The following is a 19648-nucleotide window of genomic DNA, read 5'->3' on the forward strand; positions in this document are numbered from 1 at the left end:
TTTTGAATATATATTTTACAGGAAAAAATTAAATTCATGAATACCTGAAATAATATGAGAAGCCAAGATTAAACCTGGTTATATAATACTTAAATAGCATGCTATCACCTATACAATTTTACAGAAGAAAAGAGATAATTATCAAATTCTATTTTAAGGCCCTTTAACTGATATATTCTACTATATATTTATTCTCCCTCTGGTATATATAAAAATAAATCTTATTAATAAATTGCTGATTTGAGAATATCTAGAACATTTATTCCTGGTAAAAATAAATATCTGTTTATCAAGTTCACATTCTTGGTAATAAGGAAAAAAAATTCATAGAGTTCCTCTATGAACATATCTGTGAAAGCATCTGAATGCATCTCAGGCTACTTTACTTTAGCCTTGGACTTCTAGATATAAAAATTTATGCAAAATGTTAAACAGAATATATTGATATATTTCAATAAATATTATTTTCCTATTTTAGAGGAGACAGTGGTGTAGTGGTAAATATCTCCTAAGCCTCAATTTCACCATGTGTAAAATGGGGAAAATACCCACTTCAAGAACAGCTGCAGAGCAAATTAAATAAGATAATGCATATAAAGCACCCAATGCAGTCCCTGGAATACAGAAAGACAACTAAACCTTAGCTCCCATTAGAAGTAAAATACATTGGACAAAGGGTCAGTTCAGGACTCCCGAAAGTCCCACAGCCAGAACACTTACACCAATTTTTATTTTGAATCACTTGCCAACACACAATTTTAAATCTTATAATTAATTTTCAACCAAATTGATTTGCTACCATGATGTCCTCAGAACTAAGAAATTATCCTAATACAGGCATTTTGTGGCATATTATTAAGATTTATTAAGATTTTACGTTACTTAAGAAGTATTCCTATGTAATTTGAAATTTAATACTGTAGTCTTCCCCTTGATATATAAAATATTTGTAAAAACAAAAAACTCTTTTATGTCAAATTAGGAGAATCATTACATGATGGAATTTTTTTTAAATACTTACGAATAAAAAATGTTGAAACCAGTTAGATTATATGCAGCATCACTAAAAAAATGTAACAGTGCATAGCCAGATGTTGTAACAACTTCAGGCACAGTTTCATTTCCCCTTACTTCTGGGACTATCAAACCACTAAAAGAGAGAAAAATTGACCATTATGTATATTAATATACATGTAACTTAATATCACGTATAATTTACTCAAAAAATCTTGTCAGAATCACTAAGAACCTACCTTAGAATGGGAAACTAGAAAGAGAATAAATCGAAAATGAGTTCCTACCCATTTCTTACACTATTAACTCTAATACTACTGCCACTAATATCTACTCTCAGAACCCTTTTTAAATTCTCACCATTTGGACTGTGATGTACCCTTTCTCTCTTTAGTCTTACTAACCATCCTGTCACACAATACTACAGGGTGGGGTGGAGGTGTCTTTTACTTAACTTATAAATAACCTTTCACTTAAAGCCACTTTGCTACTCTGACAACCGGCCTTTCAGTCTTATTCTTTCCCACTGGTTGCAAATTCTGGTGGAACTAGAAGGAACACTACATATCAGCTAAGTGATTACAATGACACTCTAGTTAAAGCTATATATTTCCAATACATTAATCTAGGGGTTATAGGTAATTCAAAACTATGGCATTTTTATGTTTCTTTAAAATTTTGCATATTTATACAAATTACGTTATTATATACCTATCCAAAACAGAATATTGCTCACTTAAGCCCATGTGCACACAAAAGAAAACTAACTTTGTGAGTGGAAAATAAATATACAAAAGCAAGAGTTCTAAGTACTAACCTAGTTCTTCCTCCTTTTTAAGCCTACTTGTTCATGGGAAAAAGGACACATCTTCAAAAGACTACCATTTAGATATACCATGCTACTCTCTCTAAATCTGTGAAAACATGCAATATAAGAAAGAAAAAATGTTATCAAACAAATCACATAACATAATTTTGCATACATGTATTTCATTACAGTGAGGTTACATCAAAATGAGTACATTGCTAAAAACATTCCCAGGTCTTTGTAATAGCTAGTGTCTGGGGTCTCGGAAACATAAAAAGAGACTTGTTACTTGCTTGTTTGCCTTTAAGTGCTCTAAGAGCAATAAATGAAAGAAATTTTCCACTTCTTGTATAACACACCAGGTAATTTAGACTGACCAACTCTACCATTGAAGTCAACTAGTAAAATAACGAATTACAAAAAAACAAAAAAGTCAGCTTGAAGGTACTGGAGAACTAACAGGATGATAAGCCCAGGCATTGAGCCATTTTCCTCTATGGACATTTGCTTATTACAAAGTTGGAATTGAGGGCTGAAAGGCTAAGAGACTGAGTTGTAATTGCAAGGATTTTGAAGATCTAGGGAAACAAAAGTAGGAACCAGGGCCCTCCCTTTGAACTGAGACCCCAAATACAAAGAGTAAAAGTGAACTAGTAAAAGTGAAGAAAGGCCCTCAGTGGGAGGGAGGGAGGTGGGCAATGCACTGCAGCCCAGGTGTGAATCACCTCAATATCTGAACTTGGATTGAGTTGATTGTGGCTTGCTAGTGTCCCTAGGCACTCTCTGGAGAAACATATGTCTTTCTAGGCCTCAAATTATTACTATATATGATTTTTCAAACACAATACCCAGCACTAAACAGAAAAATAACACCATGAGGTAAGACAACATGAACAAAAAATAAGAGAACCAACACAGAATAGAAACACATATTAGAGGATCCTGATTGAAAAAAAATCACACACAAACTTTAAACAAAATACACTTAATATAGAGACAAGGTAGTGAATAGTGAGCCAAATTCTGGAAACTAAAATTATAAAACTGAAAACTTAATTGAAATTAAGGAATCAATGAATGGATCTGACAGCAGATTAGGCAGAGATGAAGAGAGTATAAGTAACTAAAACATAGACCAGAAAAAACCACCCAGGATGAAACATGAAGAGATGAAAGTAGGAAAATATAGAAGAGAGGATATAAAGGATACAGTGACAAGTTCAAAAAATGTTCAAGTCCCAAGGAATGGAGAGAGAGAACAGAACCAAAGGATATTTGAAGAGATAATGGCTGACAACTTGAAAGGTGAAATCACTGCCCTCCCCTCTACGTGGGATCAGACACCCAGGGGAGTGAATCTCCCTGGCAACATGAAATATGACTCCCAGGGAGGAATGTAGACCCGGCATCGTGGGACAGAGAACATCTTCTTGACCAAAAGGAGGATGTGAAAGGAAATGAAATAAGCTTTAATGGCAGAGAGATTCCAAAAGGAGCCGAGAGGTCACTCTGGTGGGCACTCTTATGCACAATATAGACAACCCTTTTTAGGTTCTAATGAATTGGGGTAGCTGGTGGTGGATACCTGAAACTATCAAACTACAACCCAGAACCCATGAATCTTGAAGACAATTGTATAAAAATGTGGCTTATGAGAGGGGACACTGGGATTGGAGGGACCATAGGGATCACACTCCCGTTTGTCTAGTTTGTGGATGGATGAGTGGAAAGGTGGGGGAAGGAAACAAACAAACAAACAAAGAGACAAGGGCGCCCAGTGTTCTTTTTTACTTCAGTTGCTCTTTTTCACTTTAATTATTATTCTGGTTATTTTTGTGTGTGTGGTAATGAGGGTGTCGGGGATTGATTTTGGTAATGAATGTACAACTATGTAATGGTACTGTGAACAATCAAATGTACGATTTGTTTTGAAAAAAAAAAGAGAGAGAGAGAATGGCTGATAACTCTCCAAAACCAATGACAGAAATAAAAAAAAAAAAAATCACAGATTCAATCCCAAGCAGATTTATAAGTAAAAAGAAAAAAAAAGAAAGTAAAAACCAAAACCTCCACAAAAGCACATAGTAAAATGACTAAAAATGAACAAAGAGAGAAACCTTTAAAATATTCACAAAAAGACAGGTTACTTTTAAAGAAGCAAAAGTAGCTGAATTCTGAAAAGAAAAATGTAACCAGAAGACCATTTATTAACATCTTTAAAGTGCTGAAGAAAATACCTGCCAACATGGAATTCCAAATTAAAATATCCTTCAAATATGAAGGTGATGTAAAAAACGTTATACCACAATGTAGACTCTAATGCAAAAAACATTAATGATATAAACAAGAACATTTCACAATGAAAAAAGGGCACCTAGATGACGTAACAATTCCGAATTTGTATGCAACAAATAACAAAGCATCAAGTATATGGAGCAATAATTAACAGAATTACTAGAAGAAATAGACAAATACATAATTATAGTGAGATTTAAACACACCTTCCTTCACACCTGAAAAAACTAGAAGACCAAAAATAAATTTTTTAATCAGTAAAGAAAAGGAAATTTAAACAATGTAAGCCAGAAGGTAACATCTTCAAAGTACCACAGGAAAAAATTGTCAATGTAGAATTCTACACCCAGCAAAAATCTCTTTCAAAAACAAAGGCAAAAAAAAAGAATTTTTCAGACATAGAAAAGCTGAAAGGATTCAGCAACTTCACAAGGAATGAGGATCAGAGTAAATGGTAACTGTAAGAGGAAATACAGAGAACCTAAGATGGCGGCTAGGAGAGAAAAGGCAAAAAACACCTCAGTGAAAAATACTAGATAAAAGCCAGAAGGTGACCCAGAACACCAGTTCCAGAAATGCATCAGCTGGACAAGGTCTGCTGAATCCACAGGGACCGTGCACTTGGTGAAACTGGGAGTCTGCGTTCTGAAACAAGTGAGTAAGCTGCTGAATAGCTGGCAGCCATGCTGCGGTGTAGGAAAACCAAGGGTTGGCATTTGGAGGCAGACTAGTTCTTTTTAAAAAAAAACCCAAAAGTAGCTGCAGATACGGCAGCAAGAATCACACAGTGAAGTGCGACAGGAACGGGCTGTACTAACACCTCAATATCTGGTGTGGAAGACAGCCTTTCACACACCCGCTGCTAATTGTCTAGGAGCAAGGAAGGCAGAGGTTAGCCAAAAGGGGGAAAAAACCATGCCCCTTGCAGCCATCTTCCCGGCGGGCTGGGAACGCTCCTGCCCAGTGGCGGAGCCACAGCCCAGAGCGGTGCCAAAAAACCCAGTGTGACAGGAAGTGTTTCCAGCAACACACGTACACGCCACAACATCGGGCATGGACAATAGCCTTTCATGCACCCGCAGCTAATCATCCCGGAGCTGAGAAGGCAGAGCTGTGTGAAAAGGGGGAAATTATCACACCCTATTCAGCCATCCTTTCAGCAGGCTGGGAACGCCCCTACACAGCTCAGCAGCCCAGAACTTCCCTTGAGGGACGGCACGCACTTGTGACATAGCACGGCCTTCCCTCAGCAGAGGCCCTAGAAGGGCACAGCTTGGAACAGGGACCCACTCGGAAATCCCAGGGACATATGCCAATACCGAATACTTGTGGGTCAGCAGCAGAGACAATCAGTGGCGAGAATGAAATGAAGGTTTAGACTCTTGCAACAGCCTTAAATCTCCAGGAACACCTGGGAGGTTTGATTATTAAAGCAGCCCTCCTCCCTAACCACTCAGACACACGCCCCACATTCAGGACAGACAGCACCAACAACACACCCAAAGTTGGTGCACCAATTGGACCTCACAAGAATCAGACCCCCACACACCACAAAGACAAAGTTGGAGAGAACTGACTCGAGGGGAATAGGTGATTCGCGGATGCCAATTGCTGGTTAGTTAGAGAAAGCATACGCCACCAAGCTGTAGATATAACAAATTAGAGAGCATAAAGAAGAAATTGCAAGAGTAAATAAAAAAAAAAGATGATCTTATGGAAATAAAAGAAACTGGTGACCAAATTAAAAAGATTCTGGATCCTCACAGTACAAGACTAGTGGAAGCTGAACAATGAATCAGCGACCTCGAGGACCACAGAACAGAAAATGAAAGAACAAAAGAAAGAATGAGGAAAAAAAATTGAAAAAACAGAAACGGACCTCAGGGATATGACAGATAAAATAAAATATCCAAATAGAAGACTCATTGGTGTCCCAGAAGGGGAAGAGAAGGATAAAGGTCTATAAGTGTATTCAAAGAAATTGTTGGGGAAAACTTCCCAAACCTTCTACACAATATAAATACACAAAGCATAAATGCCCAGAGAATTCCAAACAGAATAAATCCAAATAAACCCACTCCAAGACATATTCTGATCAGACTGTCAAATACTGAAGAGAAGAAGCAAGTTCTGAAAGCAGCAAGAGAAAAGCAATTCACCACATACAAAGGAAACAATATAAGACTAAGTAGTGACTACTCAGCAGCCACTATGGAGGCAAGAAGGCAGTGGCACGATATATTTAAAATTCTGAGTGAGAAAAATTTCCAACCAAGAATACTTTATCCAGCAAAGCTCTCCTTCAAATTTGAAGGAGAGTTTAAATTTTTCACAGACAAACAAATGCTGAGAGATTTTGCTAACAAAAGTCCTGCCCTACTTCAGATACTAAAGGGAGCCCTACTGACAGAACAAGAAAAGAGAGAGAGAGAGAGATGGAGAAAGGTTCGGTACTAAACAGATTCAATATTGGTTCATTAAAGGACATTTAATAGAGAGAGGGAAAAAATACATCTGACAAACATAAACCAAAGGATAGAATGGCTGATTCAAGAAATGCCTTCACAGTACTAACATTGAATGTAAATGGATTAAACTCCCCAATTAAAAGACATAGATTGGCAGAACAGATAAAAAAATATGAACCATCAATATGTTGTATACAAGAGACTCATCTTAGACACAGGGACACAAAGAAATTGAATGTCAAAGGATGAGAAAAAACATTTCATTCAAGCTACAGCCAAAAGAAAGCAGGAGTAGCAGTATTAATCTCAGATAAAATAGACTTTAAATGCAAGGATGTTATGAGAGACAATGAAGGCCACTACATAATAAACAAAGGGGCAGTTCAACAAGAAGAAATAACAATCATAAATGTTTATGCACCCAATCATGGTGCCACAAAATACATGAGACAAACACTGGCAAAACTATGCAATGGATGTTTACACAATAATTGTGGGAGACTTCAACACATCACTCTCTCCTATAGATAGATCAACCAGACAGAATACCAATAAGGAAACTGAAAACCTAAACAATCTGATAAATGAATTTGATTTTACATACATATATAGAACATCACATCCAAAATTACCAGGATACACATTCTTCTCTAGTGATCACAGAACTTTCTCCAGAATAGACCATATGCCGGGACATAAAACAAGCCTCAATAAATTTAAAAAAATTGAAATTATTCAAAGCACATTCTCTGACCACAATGGAATACAATTAGAAGTCAATAACCATCAGAGACTTAGAAAATTCACAAACACCTGGAGTTTAAACAACACACTACTAAAATAAATGTTTATAATGTAGAATGTAGGGGAACTAGTGATAGAGAGCAATTAATTAAGGGGGAAAGATAACCCAATAAGAACAGATAAGCTATTGTGGGTAAATTTAATGTTCTGGGAATGCCCAGAAAGGACTATGGTTTGTTAATTTCTGATGGGTATGGTAGGAACAAGTTCACAGAAATGTTGCTATATTAGGTTATTTTCTTGGGGTAGAGTAGGAACATGTTGGAAGTGAAGCAGTTATTTTAGGTTAGTTGTCTTTTTCTTACTCCCTTGTTGTGGTTTGTTTGAAATGTTTTTTTATTGTATATCTTTCAAAAGTTTTTTTTTATATATAGTTAATTAAAAAAAGTTAATTAAGAGTTAATGACAATCAATGCAATATATGATACTGGAGTGGATCTAAGAATGGAGGAGAAAAGCTCGAAGAGGGCATAAGGAAAAACTGGAATATAGAATTTAAGCTTTATATCGATATTAATTTTCTTGAATTAACTGCAGTTAAGTTAATGACTTAAGTGTTCTAGTTTGTTAATGCTGCTGGAATGCAAAACACCAGAAATGGATTGGTTTTTATAAAAGGGGGTTTATTTGGTTACACAGTTACAGTCCTAAGGCCATAAAGTGCCCAAGGTAATGCATTAACAATCAGGTTCATTCACTGGAAGATGGCCAGTGGTGTCTGGAAAACCTCTCTTAGCTGGGAAGGCACGTGGCTGGTGTCTGCTCCAAGATCTGGTTTCAAAATGGCTTTCTCCCAGGATGTTCCTCTCTAAGCTGCAGGTCCTCTTCAAAGTGTCATTCTCAGTTGCTCTTGGGGTGTTTGTCCTCTCTTTGCTTCTCCGGAGCAAGAGTGTGCTTTCAATGGCTGTCTTCAAACTGTCTCTCATCTGCAGCTCCTCTCTAGCTTCTGTGCATTCTTCAAAGTGTCCCTCTTGGCTGTAGTTCCTCTTCAAAATGTCACTCTCAGCTGCACTTCAAAATGTCACTCACAGCTGCACTGAGTTTTTGTCAGCTCATTTATATGGCTCCAGTGATTTAATCTAGACCCACCCTGAATGGGTGGAATAACACCTCCATGGAAATTATCCAATCACAGTCATCACCCACAGTTGGGTGGGGCGTATTTCCATGCAAACAACCTAATCCAAATGTTCCAACTTAATCCCCACTAATAAGTCTGCCCCCACAAGATTGCATCAAAGAACATGGCTTTTTCTGGGGGACACAATATATACAAACCAGCACTAAATGAATACTTTGTTCGTAGGAAATGTACATGGAAGTGTTATGAGTTCAAATAGTATGATATATGCAACCTGCACTCAAATGTTCAGAAGATGATAAATGGGTAGACAGATAATTGATAGAAAGATAATAGATATAGTTGAAAGAGAGAGGGGGGAGGGAGGAAGGGAGAGAGGAAGGAAGAAAGGAAGAAAGGAAGGAAGGAAGGAAGGAAAGAAAGGTACTGCAAAGGTAGCAAAATGTAAAATTGGTAGATACGGATATCTGGGGGTGGGGGGTGTTAGAGTTCTCTGTATGGGGTTTGTATTGTATTTGCAACTGTCCTATATGTTTGAAATTATCTCAAAATAAAAATTTTAAAAAAAGAGGAAATATAAAAGAATTTTTCTTAATATTTTAAATTTCTTTAAAAGATAATTGGCTGTTTAAACCAAAATAATACAATGTATTATAGGGTTTGCAAAATGTATGAAATGTATGGAAAAAACAACACAAAGGCCATGAAGGTATAAATGAAAGTATTTAATAATAAAGAATTAATCCTGTATGTGCAGTAGTATAGTATAACTTGCAGTAGTATAGTATAACTTGCAGACTATGATCTATTAAAGATGTATATTTAAAACCCTGAAATAACCAATAAAATAACAACATAAAGATTTATTATAATAAACCAAAAAAGAGATAAGATGAAGTCATTAAAAAAATCTAATCAAAAAGAAGGCAGATGGGGTGTAAGATCTGGTTGGTTTGTACAGGTTAGAGTGATGCCCCAATACATCCCAGAGTAATTTGAGCAGAGGATAAAAAAGTATTTGCAAAGCCCACTTGAGGAACTTGGGGAAAATGTGGAAATATTATATTTACCCACCCGGGTAAATCCCTTATATACTTGCAAGTATTGGGGACTACCAATTTAGTAAGCCAAGACCTCAATTGTGGGACTTCCCTTATAAAGCCTGCTACGGCAAAGGAGAGGCTAAGCCTACTTATAATTGTGCCTCAGAGTCACTCCTAGAGAATCTCTTTTGTTGCTCAGATATGGCCTCTCTCTCTAAGCCAACTTGGCAGGTGGACTTGCTGCCTTCCCCACTACGTGGGACATGTCTCCCAGGGGTGTAAATCTCCCTGGCAACATGAGATATCACTCCCGCAGATGAGCCCGGACCCAGCATTGTGGGATTGAGAAAGACTTTTTAACCAAAAGGGGGAAGAGAAATGAAACAAAGAAAGTTTCAGTGGCTGAGATTTCAGATAGAGTCAAGAGGTCATTCTGGAGATTATCCTTATACCTTATATAGATATTCCTTTTAAGTTTTTAGTGTATTAGAATAGCTGGAAGGAAATACCTGAAACTGCTGAACTGCAACCCAGTAGCCTTGATTCTTGAAGACGAGTGTGTAACTATATAGCATATATGGTGTGACCATGTGATTGTGAAAACCTTGTGGCTCACACTCCCTTTATCCAATGTATGGAAAGATGAGTAGAAAAATGGGGACAAAAAAGTAAATAAATAATAGGGGGTAGGAGGGATGGGTTTTTTGGGTATTCTTTTTTAACTTTTATTTTTATTCTTATTTTTTTGGAGTAATGAAAATGTTCAAAAATTTATTGTAGTGATGAATGCACAACTATATGATGATACTGTGAACTCATTGTACACTTTGGATGGTTGCATAGTATGTGACTATATCTCAATAAAATTGAAAAAAAAAAAAGAAGGCAGAGGGAAAGGGAAAAAGGAATAGAGAATGAATAGAAAAAATAGATAAATAGATAAATAGCAAGAAGTTAGATTTGAACCCAACCATATCATACTAAATGTCAATAGTCTAAACACCCCACTAAAAGGCAGAGATTATCAGATTCAATAAAAAGCAAGACACAACAATTAACTCCCTATCAGAACGCACTTTAAACATAAAGACAAAAAATAGGTTAAAAGTAAAAGCAAATGTATGTAAAAGAAATATAGTATGTTAACACTAGTTAAAAGAAAGGTCAAGTGGCTATATTATCAAAGATACCAAAGCAAATAATAATACCAGGGTTAAAGAGGGTCATTTCCTAATGATAAAGAATCAATTCATCAAAATAATATAAAAATCCTAACAGTTGTTAAACCTAACAACAGACCTTCAAAAACCTGAAGTAAAAACTGATGGAACTAAAAAGAGAAATAAACAAATCTACAATTATAGACATTTCAATACCCTCTCCCAATAATTAACAGAGCAGGTAAACATAAAATCAGTAAGCATACAGGATTCTTTCACATAACGTGAGCTAGTTGCCATTTACAAAATACTCCACCAAAAAACAGCTGCATACATTATTTTCAAATGTCTACCAAACATTTACTAAGATGAACCATATCGTACAATAAAACATGGCTCAATAAATTTAAAAGGAATCAAATCATACAAATATTCTGGCCACATGGGAATTAAATTAAAAATAGTAACAGAAAGATACATGGAAAAACACCCAAAAAAAATAGAAACTAACACATTTCTAAATAATCTATGGATGAGAGAGGAAATCAAATGGGAAATTATAAGGTATTTTGAATATAATGAAAATTAAAACAAGTATCAAAATCTGTGGGATGCAACTAAAGCACACATATAATTTATAGCACTAGTCATCAATATTGAAAAGGAAATAAAATCTCAAACCAACGACCTCAGCTTTCATCTTAAGGATGCAGTGTGGGGGAGTGGAGATACTAGGAGTGGAGAAGAGAAAATTAAACCCAAGGTGAGCAGACAAAAGGAACTAAAGATCAGAGTAGGAAAAAATAAAAAGAAATATGAAACAGAAAAATAGAGAAAATCAATGAAATCAAAATTTAGTTTTTTGAGATCAATAAAATTGATAAACCCCTAGCCAAACTGATCAGAAAAAAAGAGAAGACATATATATATTACCACTATCAGAAGTGAGAAAGATGACACCACCACATATACTACATAACTGTAATTTGTAGTTAAAACCCTTCCCACAAAGAAAACTCCAAACCCAGATGACTTTACTGTTGAATTCTACTAAATATTTAAGGAAGAAATAAACAAGCACTTACAGAAAACTGAAGAGGAAAGAGTATTTCCCAACCAATTCTATGAGACCAGCCTTACTCTGAAACCAAAACCAGACCAAAGATATTAAAAGAAGAATTTTTTTAAATGCCACAGACCCATATCCTTCATGAACACATGTGTAAAAATTCTTAACAAATTAAGAATCAAATTAAATCCAACAAAATATAAAATTTAGACAATAGATCATGAACAAGCAGGGTTTATCCCAGGAATGTAAGACTGGTTCAACATTTGATAATCCAATGTAATTCACCAATATAAAAAACCTGAAGAAGAAAAACCAAATGGTCATCTTAATAGACGCAGAAAAGGCCTTTGACAAAATCCAATATCCATTCTTAATTTTTAAAACTCTCAGCAAAATAAGAATAGAGGGAACTTCCACAAATTTATAAAGAGCATCTATGAAAAATCTAGAGTTAATACTACACTTAAAGGTACAAGAATGGATGTTTTCCCCCTAAGATCAGGACAAAACTAGGATTTCCATGCTCAAAATGTTTATTCAGTGTTGTTCTGGAAGTTCTAGTCAATGCAATTATGCCATGAAAAGAAATAAAAGGCATCCATAAGGAAGGAAGGAAGGAAGGAAGGAAGGAATTTTTATTCACAGACAACATCATTGTCTCTGTGAAAATTCTGATAGAATCTACAAAAAAGAAACTGTAACCAAAAAGTGAGTTTAGCAAGGTTACAGGATATAAGATCAAAATACAAAAATCAGTTGTATTTCCATATACATGCAACACACACATACACACGTAGAAAACCAAAGAATTGTATTTATTTAACATAGTTTCAAGATTCTCATATAAACAAAGAATCTGGTATTGCTTTGTCTTCCAAGACAGTTTTCCTCCTAATAACATCCCTACCTTTAATAACTGTGCCTCATCACAAGCACATGACCCTGGTTCATAACAGAAGATGACACAAGTACACAAAATGAATAATAAGTGTGTATGTGGTATAGGAATTGGGTTACATCTGGAACCTATATGTAGTTTTTTTTTTTCCAAGTTTGCTAGCTTGATCAACTCCATGTTCAATGTATCTACAATTACACCCATCCTTACTTCCTTTTCACATGGCTCAGTGGAAGTGTTTCTTTCCCCCAAAAGGCAATTTCTCTACTTATGTTCCTGATCTGATTCCCAAGCTCTTTTTTAGGATCCGGCCCAACAATCATTCCTCTGGACCTCTCCTGTATTTTTGATTCCTAGTGTCTCCATTGGATTATTCCCAAAAAAATGTCTTAGATGTTTGCAATGCTCAAAATGAACCTTAAAATGTTTCCCTCCACCCTACCTCCTTCCAGCTACCACCTTATCTATATCCTTCTCTTTGCCACCAACTTTCTTTAAATAGTGCAAGCCATTACACATAGTACAAGATAATCATTTTTGCAGAATTTAAAATTCCATTATTTCACTAAAGTAAAAAGGCAATTATAAAAAGATACTGCTTTACCCTGATAGCAAAGTCAGGCAGACATCAAAAGAAAATTTAGACCAATATCCATTATGCATATAGATGCAAAAATCCTAAATGACATACTAGCAAACCATATCCAACAATGTATATTAGAAGGATTATTTACCATGACCAAATGGGATTTATCTCAGGAATTCAAAGTGGTTCAATATACAAATATTAATGTAATATATCAGATTGATGGAATGAAGTAACAAAAATAAAAAACTCATGATCACCATATATGATGCAGGGAAAAGCATTTGATAAAATTCAACACCTTTCATGATAAAAAAAAAAAAAGAAAAAGAAAGCATCAAACTAGGAAAGGAAAGGAACTTCCTCAACCTGTTAAAGGGTACAACCTGATTAAAAACCCACACCTGACATGACATTCAATGGTGAAAGAAAGAAAAACTTCCCCCTAAGAACAGGAACAAGACAAGGATGCCCACTTTTGCCACTTCTATTCAATATTATACTGGAAAAACTAGCCAGGGCAAATAGGGAAGAAAAAAAATAAAAGGCATCTAAATTGGAAAGAAAGAAGGAAAGCAATCCCTACTCATAGATGACATGATCTTATATAGAGAAAATCCTAAGACTCAAAATTACTATTAGAGCTAATAAAATAACTCAACAAAGTTTCAGGATATACGATCGACATGCAAAAACCACTTGTACTTCTATACATTAGCAACAAACAATCCAAAAAGGAAAGTAAGAAAATAATTCCATTTATAATAGCATCCAAAAGAATAAAATACCTAGGAATAAATTTAATCAGGTAAGACTTGTACCCTGAAAATTACAAAACATTGTTGAAAGAAATTAAAGAAAACTTAAGTAAATGGAAAGACATCCATGTTTATGGATTAGCTGACCTAGTATTGTTCAGATGACAATACTACCCAAAGTGATCGACAGATTCAATGCAATCCCTATTAAAATTCCAACAGCCTCTTCTGAAGATTGGAAAAGCTGATCCTAAAATTCCTACAGAATTGCAAGGGACCTCAAATAGCCAAAACAATCTGAAAAGAACAAAGTTGAAGGACTCACACTTCTCAATTTCAAAATTTACTACAAAGCTATAGTGAGCAAAACAGTCTGGTATTGGCATAGGAAAGACATATAGAAGAATGGAATAGTCCACTTTAATTGTCCAGAAATAAATCCAAACATCTATGGCCAATTGATTTTTAAAAAGAATGCCAAGACTATTCAAGAGGAAAGAATAATCTCTTCAACAAATAGTGCTGGAAAAACTGAAATAGCCACATGCAAAAGAATGAAGTTGGACACCTGTTTAAACCATATAAAAATTAACTCAAAATTGATCTATTACCTAAATGTAAGAGCTAAAATTATAAAACCCTTAGAAGACAACACAGGGGTAAATCATCATGACCATGGATTTGGCCATGGATCCTTAGATATGACACCAAAAGCAGAAGTAACACAATAAAAATAAATAAATAAATTGAACTTCATAAAAAATTATGAACTTTTGTGCACCAAAGTAATTATCAAAAAAGTGAAAACAAGGGAGGAAACATTTGCAAATAATATAACTAATAAGGGCTTAGTATCCAGAATATGTAAAGACTCCTACAACTCAACGACAAAAATACAAACAACCCAGTTTAAAAACATGCAAAGAACCTGAATAAATGTTTTCCAAAGAGGACACATATATATGGCCAATAAGCACATGAAAAGATATTCAACATCATTAGGGAAATGCAAATACAAATAGGGAACAAGGTACCACAATGAGGTATCATTTCACACCTACCAAAATGGTTATAATAAAAAAAAAAAAAAAAAAAAAAAAAACAGAAAATAAGTATTGATAAGGTTGTGGAGAAAACAAAATCATTATACATTTCTCGTAGGAGTGTAATACAGTTCAACCATTGTGGAAAAGTTTGGAGGTTTCTCAAAAAGTTAAACATAGAATTACCATATGACCCAGCAATTTCACTCCTAAATATATATCCAAAAGAACTGATACTCAGATACTCAAATAAATGCAGGTACTCAAATAAATACATGTGCACACATGTTCAAAGTAGCACCCTTCACAAGAATCAAAAGGTAGAAACAGCCCAAATGTACATCAATAGATGAATGGATGAACAAACTGTAGTGTGTGTGTGTATAAAATATTATTCAACTATAAATATGAATACAGTATTGATATATGCTACTATGTGGATGAACCTTGAAAATGTTGTGCTAAGTGAAAGAAACCAGATACAAATGGTCACATATTTTATTGTTCCATTTATATGAAATATTAATTACCAGTAAATCCATAAAGAAAGCAGATGGTGGTTTCCAAGGGCTGAGTGGAAGGAAAAATGTGGAGTGACTGGTTAATGGGAACATAGTATTCTTCTGGGGCAATGATAATACTTTGGAACTTAATGTAGGTGTAGTTGCACAACATTGTGATTGTACGAAATATGACTGAAATGTATACTGTATAATGGTTGATTTTATATTACATTGAATTTCAACTCCATTAAAAAAAAGAGGGAAAAAGATACCGTTTTTCTATTTATGTGTTTGATTATTAGCTAGAATTCACCACCATCTATCCAAATAGGTATCTCTAAAAACCAGTTTTAAAGAACAAACTACATACAGTGAGAATAAATGACATTCAAAATCTGTATCTTCAGGAAAGTATAATATTTACTTATCTCTGCTATGTCAATATTTACTCTGCTACATCAATATTACATATACACCTAAGTTGATAATCACAACTAATATACAACATAGTGTTATAATCATCTTTAAAACTTAACCATCAATATCGATGATAAATTTACTTTGGAGTCTGGATCAGTGTGCTTTTAAAATTAATAAATTATACATAGTTACTTTTCTTCAACCAACTAAAATTCATAAATTAAATGCAATTACTCACCTAAGTACAGCTATTAAAGGTGCATATATTGAATCGCCATCATAAACATACATATGATCCCAGCTACATTCTGTAGCGAAATGATTGAATCTTAACCTTAACACTGCATTTGGACTGAAAAGAAATTTAAATAGTTAAAAATTAATGTATAATATACAAAGCATTGTCTGAAGAAATTTTAGACAGTATTTTATTAAAAACCTATTTACCGATAATTTCGCAATAAATCTTTGAATCACCAGTATAAAAGATTGATAAAAAGTCATATCTAATTTGTAAAACAGACATACAACTTCAAATCTATTAATAAGCCATATGTATGCATCATCATTCTCTAAAAATTTAATCACCAGGAAATATTCCGTATTTTGATTGAGGTAGAGTTTACAAAGGTTGCATACATTATTCAAACCTTATTGAACAGTACACTTAAAATGGGTGTACTTTATTGTATGTAAATTATACTTGAATAAGGTTGATTTTTAAAACTCAGCAGACTTATGAAGTAATTATTCTCTTTTCAACAGATCTTTATCTAAAGGTACTAATGAGATCTTCAGATTTTAATCAAGAGGACTCAATGTAATACACTGTTAAACTGAGACTACGGGTATACAACAGAGAAATTTAAGAAACTATTTTAATATAAGAAAAAAATAATCATTTTCCAAATACTCTTTAAAATCATAAATTGGTTCATAAAGAATTCATTTAATTCACTTATTTTTTTAAATATGCTTAAAGTCCTTTCACGTCCTAACCACTGACCATCACCTCTAGAAGGATAATTAACTGTCTCTTCTAGAAAAAAAATTTTTAACATCCTTAGAACTAAAATGCTGAATAGCATGAACCAAAGGCATATCTCAGCATGGAATTTTTTATGCTTTCATGGTGTTTTAGATTGGATTGTGTCCCCCAAAATGGCATGTTAAAGTCCAAATCTCTGGTCCTATGACTGTGAACTTATTTGTATACAGAATTCTAAAGATGTTATAGTTAAGTGGTCCTATATAACTGGTATCCTCATAAGGTAAGGAAATTTAGACACAGAAGGAGACAGAGAGAAATTGCCATTTGATGGAGGCAGAGATGAAGTTATGCCACAAACCAAGGAACATGATGATTGCCAACCACCACCAGAACACTGCAGATTTGGAGAAGTCTTCAACTTGATTTGGACTTTAGCCTCCAGAACTGTGAGACAATAAATTGTTGTTTGTGGTACTGTATTACAACAGCCCCAAGCAAGACACATTAAGTCTTCAAATTCCATAACAAGATGCTTAAAAACAAGCCAAATATGTCTACTCAATTTAACATCACAGTAATATAACTCAAAAATAAAATATATATTATATATAATTTATATTAAATATGATGCCTAAAAGCTGTAAATACGAAGGGAAAAAATCAACTAATTGTTTCCAATAATAAGCAGTTAAATAAACTACATAACTATAAAGCCACTATACTTTAATGCTTTAACATTGATATAATCACGTTTTTTTATCATTCCAGAATAAAATAAGTTAATTAAGCCCAAAATGTATACTTACTAGCCTTCAATTAGCCATGTACATTTAGTTTTATATTTATAGTTAATTGGACCATCTGTTAAATATCCAGAAGGTTCTGTTAACCTAGAAAAAACAAAATTTAAAAAATAATTATCTTATAGTAACTTTAAGATACAGTAATATAGCAAAATTAAGATGTTAACCCAAAGGACTGCGTCACAGTAATTCCCAAAAAGGAGAGTTTCCTTACACCTTAGGAAAACTTTCAAATTGCTGTATCTCCCTCTAAATCTCAAAAGAAATTTATCTTGGTTTTCATTAAACCTTGATATATACCATGAAAGTCTCATTTTACACAGAGAAAAAAGACATTAAAAGAGTAAACAATGTACAAATAGGTTCAATGATGGTGCAAAATAAGTTAAACTTCATCTGCACAAAAAATCAGGTTGAGGCAAAGGAAGGAAGATCAAATGCATTTTGACAGATGCCAATCTATGGAATGGAGAAACAGAGCATGTGAATCCCACCTAGGGGAGTTATACTGTTCCCTATATTTATTTTTCATCCATCTGTATTGCTAAGGTAGCTGTCACCAGACTTTACAAAGTCCTGCTACCTATTTTTATTTTCATTTCTCTTGTCTACTTTAAACCAATTCCAAGAACTCGATTTAAAAATAGAATAAATCAAAAGTCTTTATAGTTAACTTCTAATTTAAATATTCAAAGGAAAAAGACAAATTTCCTTAGATTTTCAGAAATCTACGTCTCAAATCAATGTGACAGGGTATTTTTATGTTTTTGTTTGTTTGTTTGTTTTTAAATTCAGTTTTATTGAAATATATTCACATACCATACAATCATCCATGGTATACAATCAACTGTTCACAGTATGATCATATAGTTATGCATTCATCACCACAATCTATTTCTGAACATTTTCCTTACATCAGAAAGAATCAGAATAAGAGTAAAAAATAAAAGTAAAAAAAGAACACCCAAACCATCCCCCCCATCCCACCCTATTTGTCATTTAGTTTTTATCCCCATTTTTCTACTCATCCATCCATCCACTAGATAAAGGGAGTGTGATCCACGAGGTTTTCACAATCACACTGTCACCCCTTGTAATCTACATTATTATATAATTGTCTTCAGGAGTCCGGACTACTGGGTTTGAGTTTGACAGCTTCAGGTATTTACTTCTACCTATTTCAATGCATTGAAACCTAAAAAGGGTTATCTATATAGTGCATAAGAATGTCCACCAGAATGACCTCTTGCCTCCATTTGAAATCTCTCAGCCACTGAAACTATTTCATCTCATTTTGCATCCCCCTTTTGGTCAAGAAGATATTCTCAATCCCAAGATGCCGGGTCCAGATTCATCCCCGGGAGTCATATCCTGCGTTGCCAGGGAGATTTACACCCCTGGGGGTTGGATCCCACATAGAGGGGAGGGCAGTGAGTTCACCTGCCGAGGTGGCTCAGTTAGAGAGAGAGAGGGCCACATCTGAGCAACAAAGAGGTACTCAGGGGGAGACTCTTAGGCACAATTATATGCAAGTTTAGCCCCTCCTTTGCAGTAACGAACTCATTAGGGCAAGTTCCACGATCAAGGCTTGGCACATCAAGCCACCAGTTCCAATGTTTGTGACAACATCAACACCAGTCCAGGTGAGGAAGTCCAGCACTTCTGCACCTTGCCCCAGCGACTCGAGGTGGGGGGGAGGGGTGGCTGTAAATATATTTTTTATTCTCTGCCCAAATTACTTTGGGATGTGTCACTGACAATAAGGTATTTTTAAAGAGTCAGTACTACTATAAGCACAAAATGTATAATCTCAATTAAATCTCTCCAAAATCCTATGAAATAACACATTATTATTAATCTCAAATTGCAGATGAGAAAACTGAAGCAACAGTTTAAAGAAC

The 19648-nt window shown here is 34.6% G+C and overlaps 1 protein-coding gene across 2 annotated transcripts in view; it reads right to left on the reverse strand.

Moving 5' to 3' along the window:
• ATRNL1 (attractin like 1) overlaps window positions 1-19648 on the reverse strand; it is a 1027996-nt gene that overhangs the window by 935370 nt on the left and 72978 nt on the right. Inside the window, exons 2-4 of one of the 2 annotated variants that reach the window (XM_037804686.1) lie at window positions 17751-17834; window positions 16192-16305; window positions 1022-1150 (exon numbers count right to left, since the gene is read on the reverse strand). In XM_037804686.1, the coding sequence (XP_037660614.1) occupies window positions 1022-1150; window positions 16192-16305; window positions 17751-17834 (327 nt within the window). Of the gene's footprint in view, window positions 1-1021; window positions 1151-16191; window positions 16306-17750; window positions 17835-19648 lie in introns of those variants that run through there. The other variant, XM_037804687.1, reaches the window with a different exon arrangement.

The sequence above is a fragment of the Choloepus didactylus genome, chromosome 15 (genome assembly GCF_015220235.1).
Source record: "Choloepus didactylus isolate mChoDid1 chromosome 15, mChoDid1.pri, whole genome shotgun sequence".
Taxonomy (NCBI): Eukaryota; Metazoa; Chordata; class Mammalia; order Pilosa; family Megalonychidae; genus Choloepus; species Choloepus didactylus.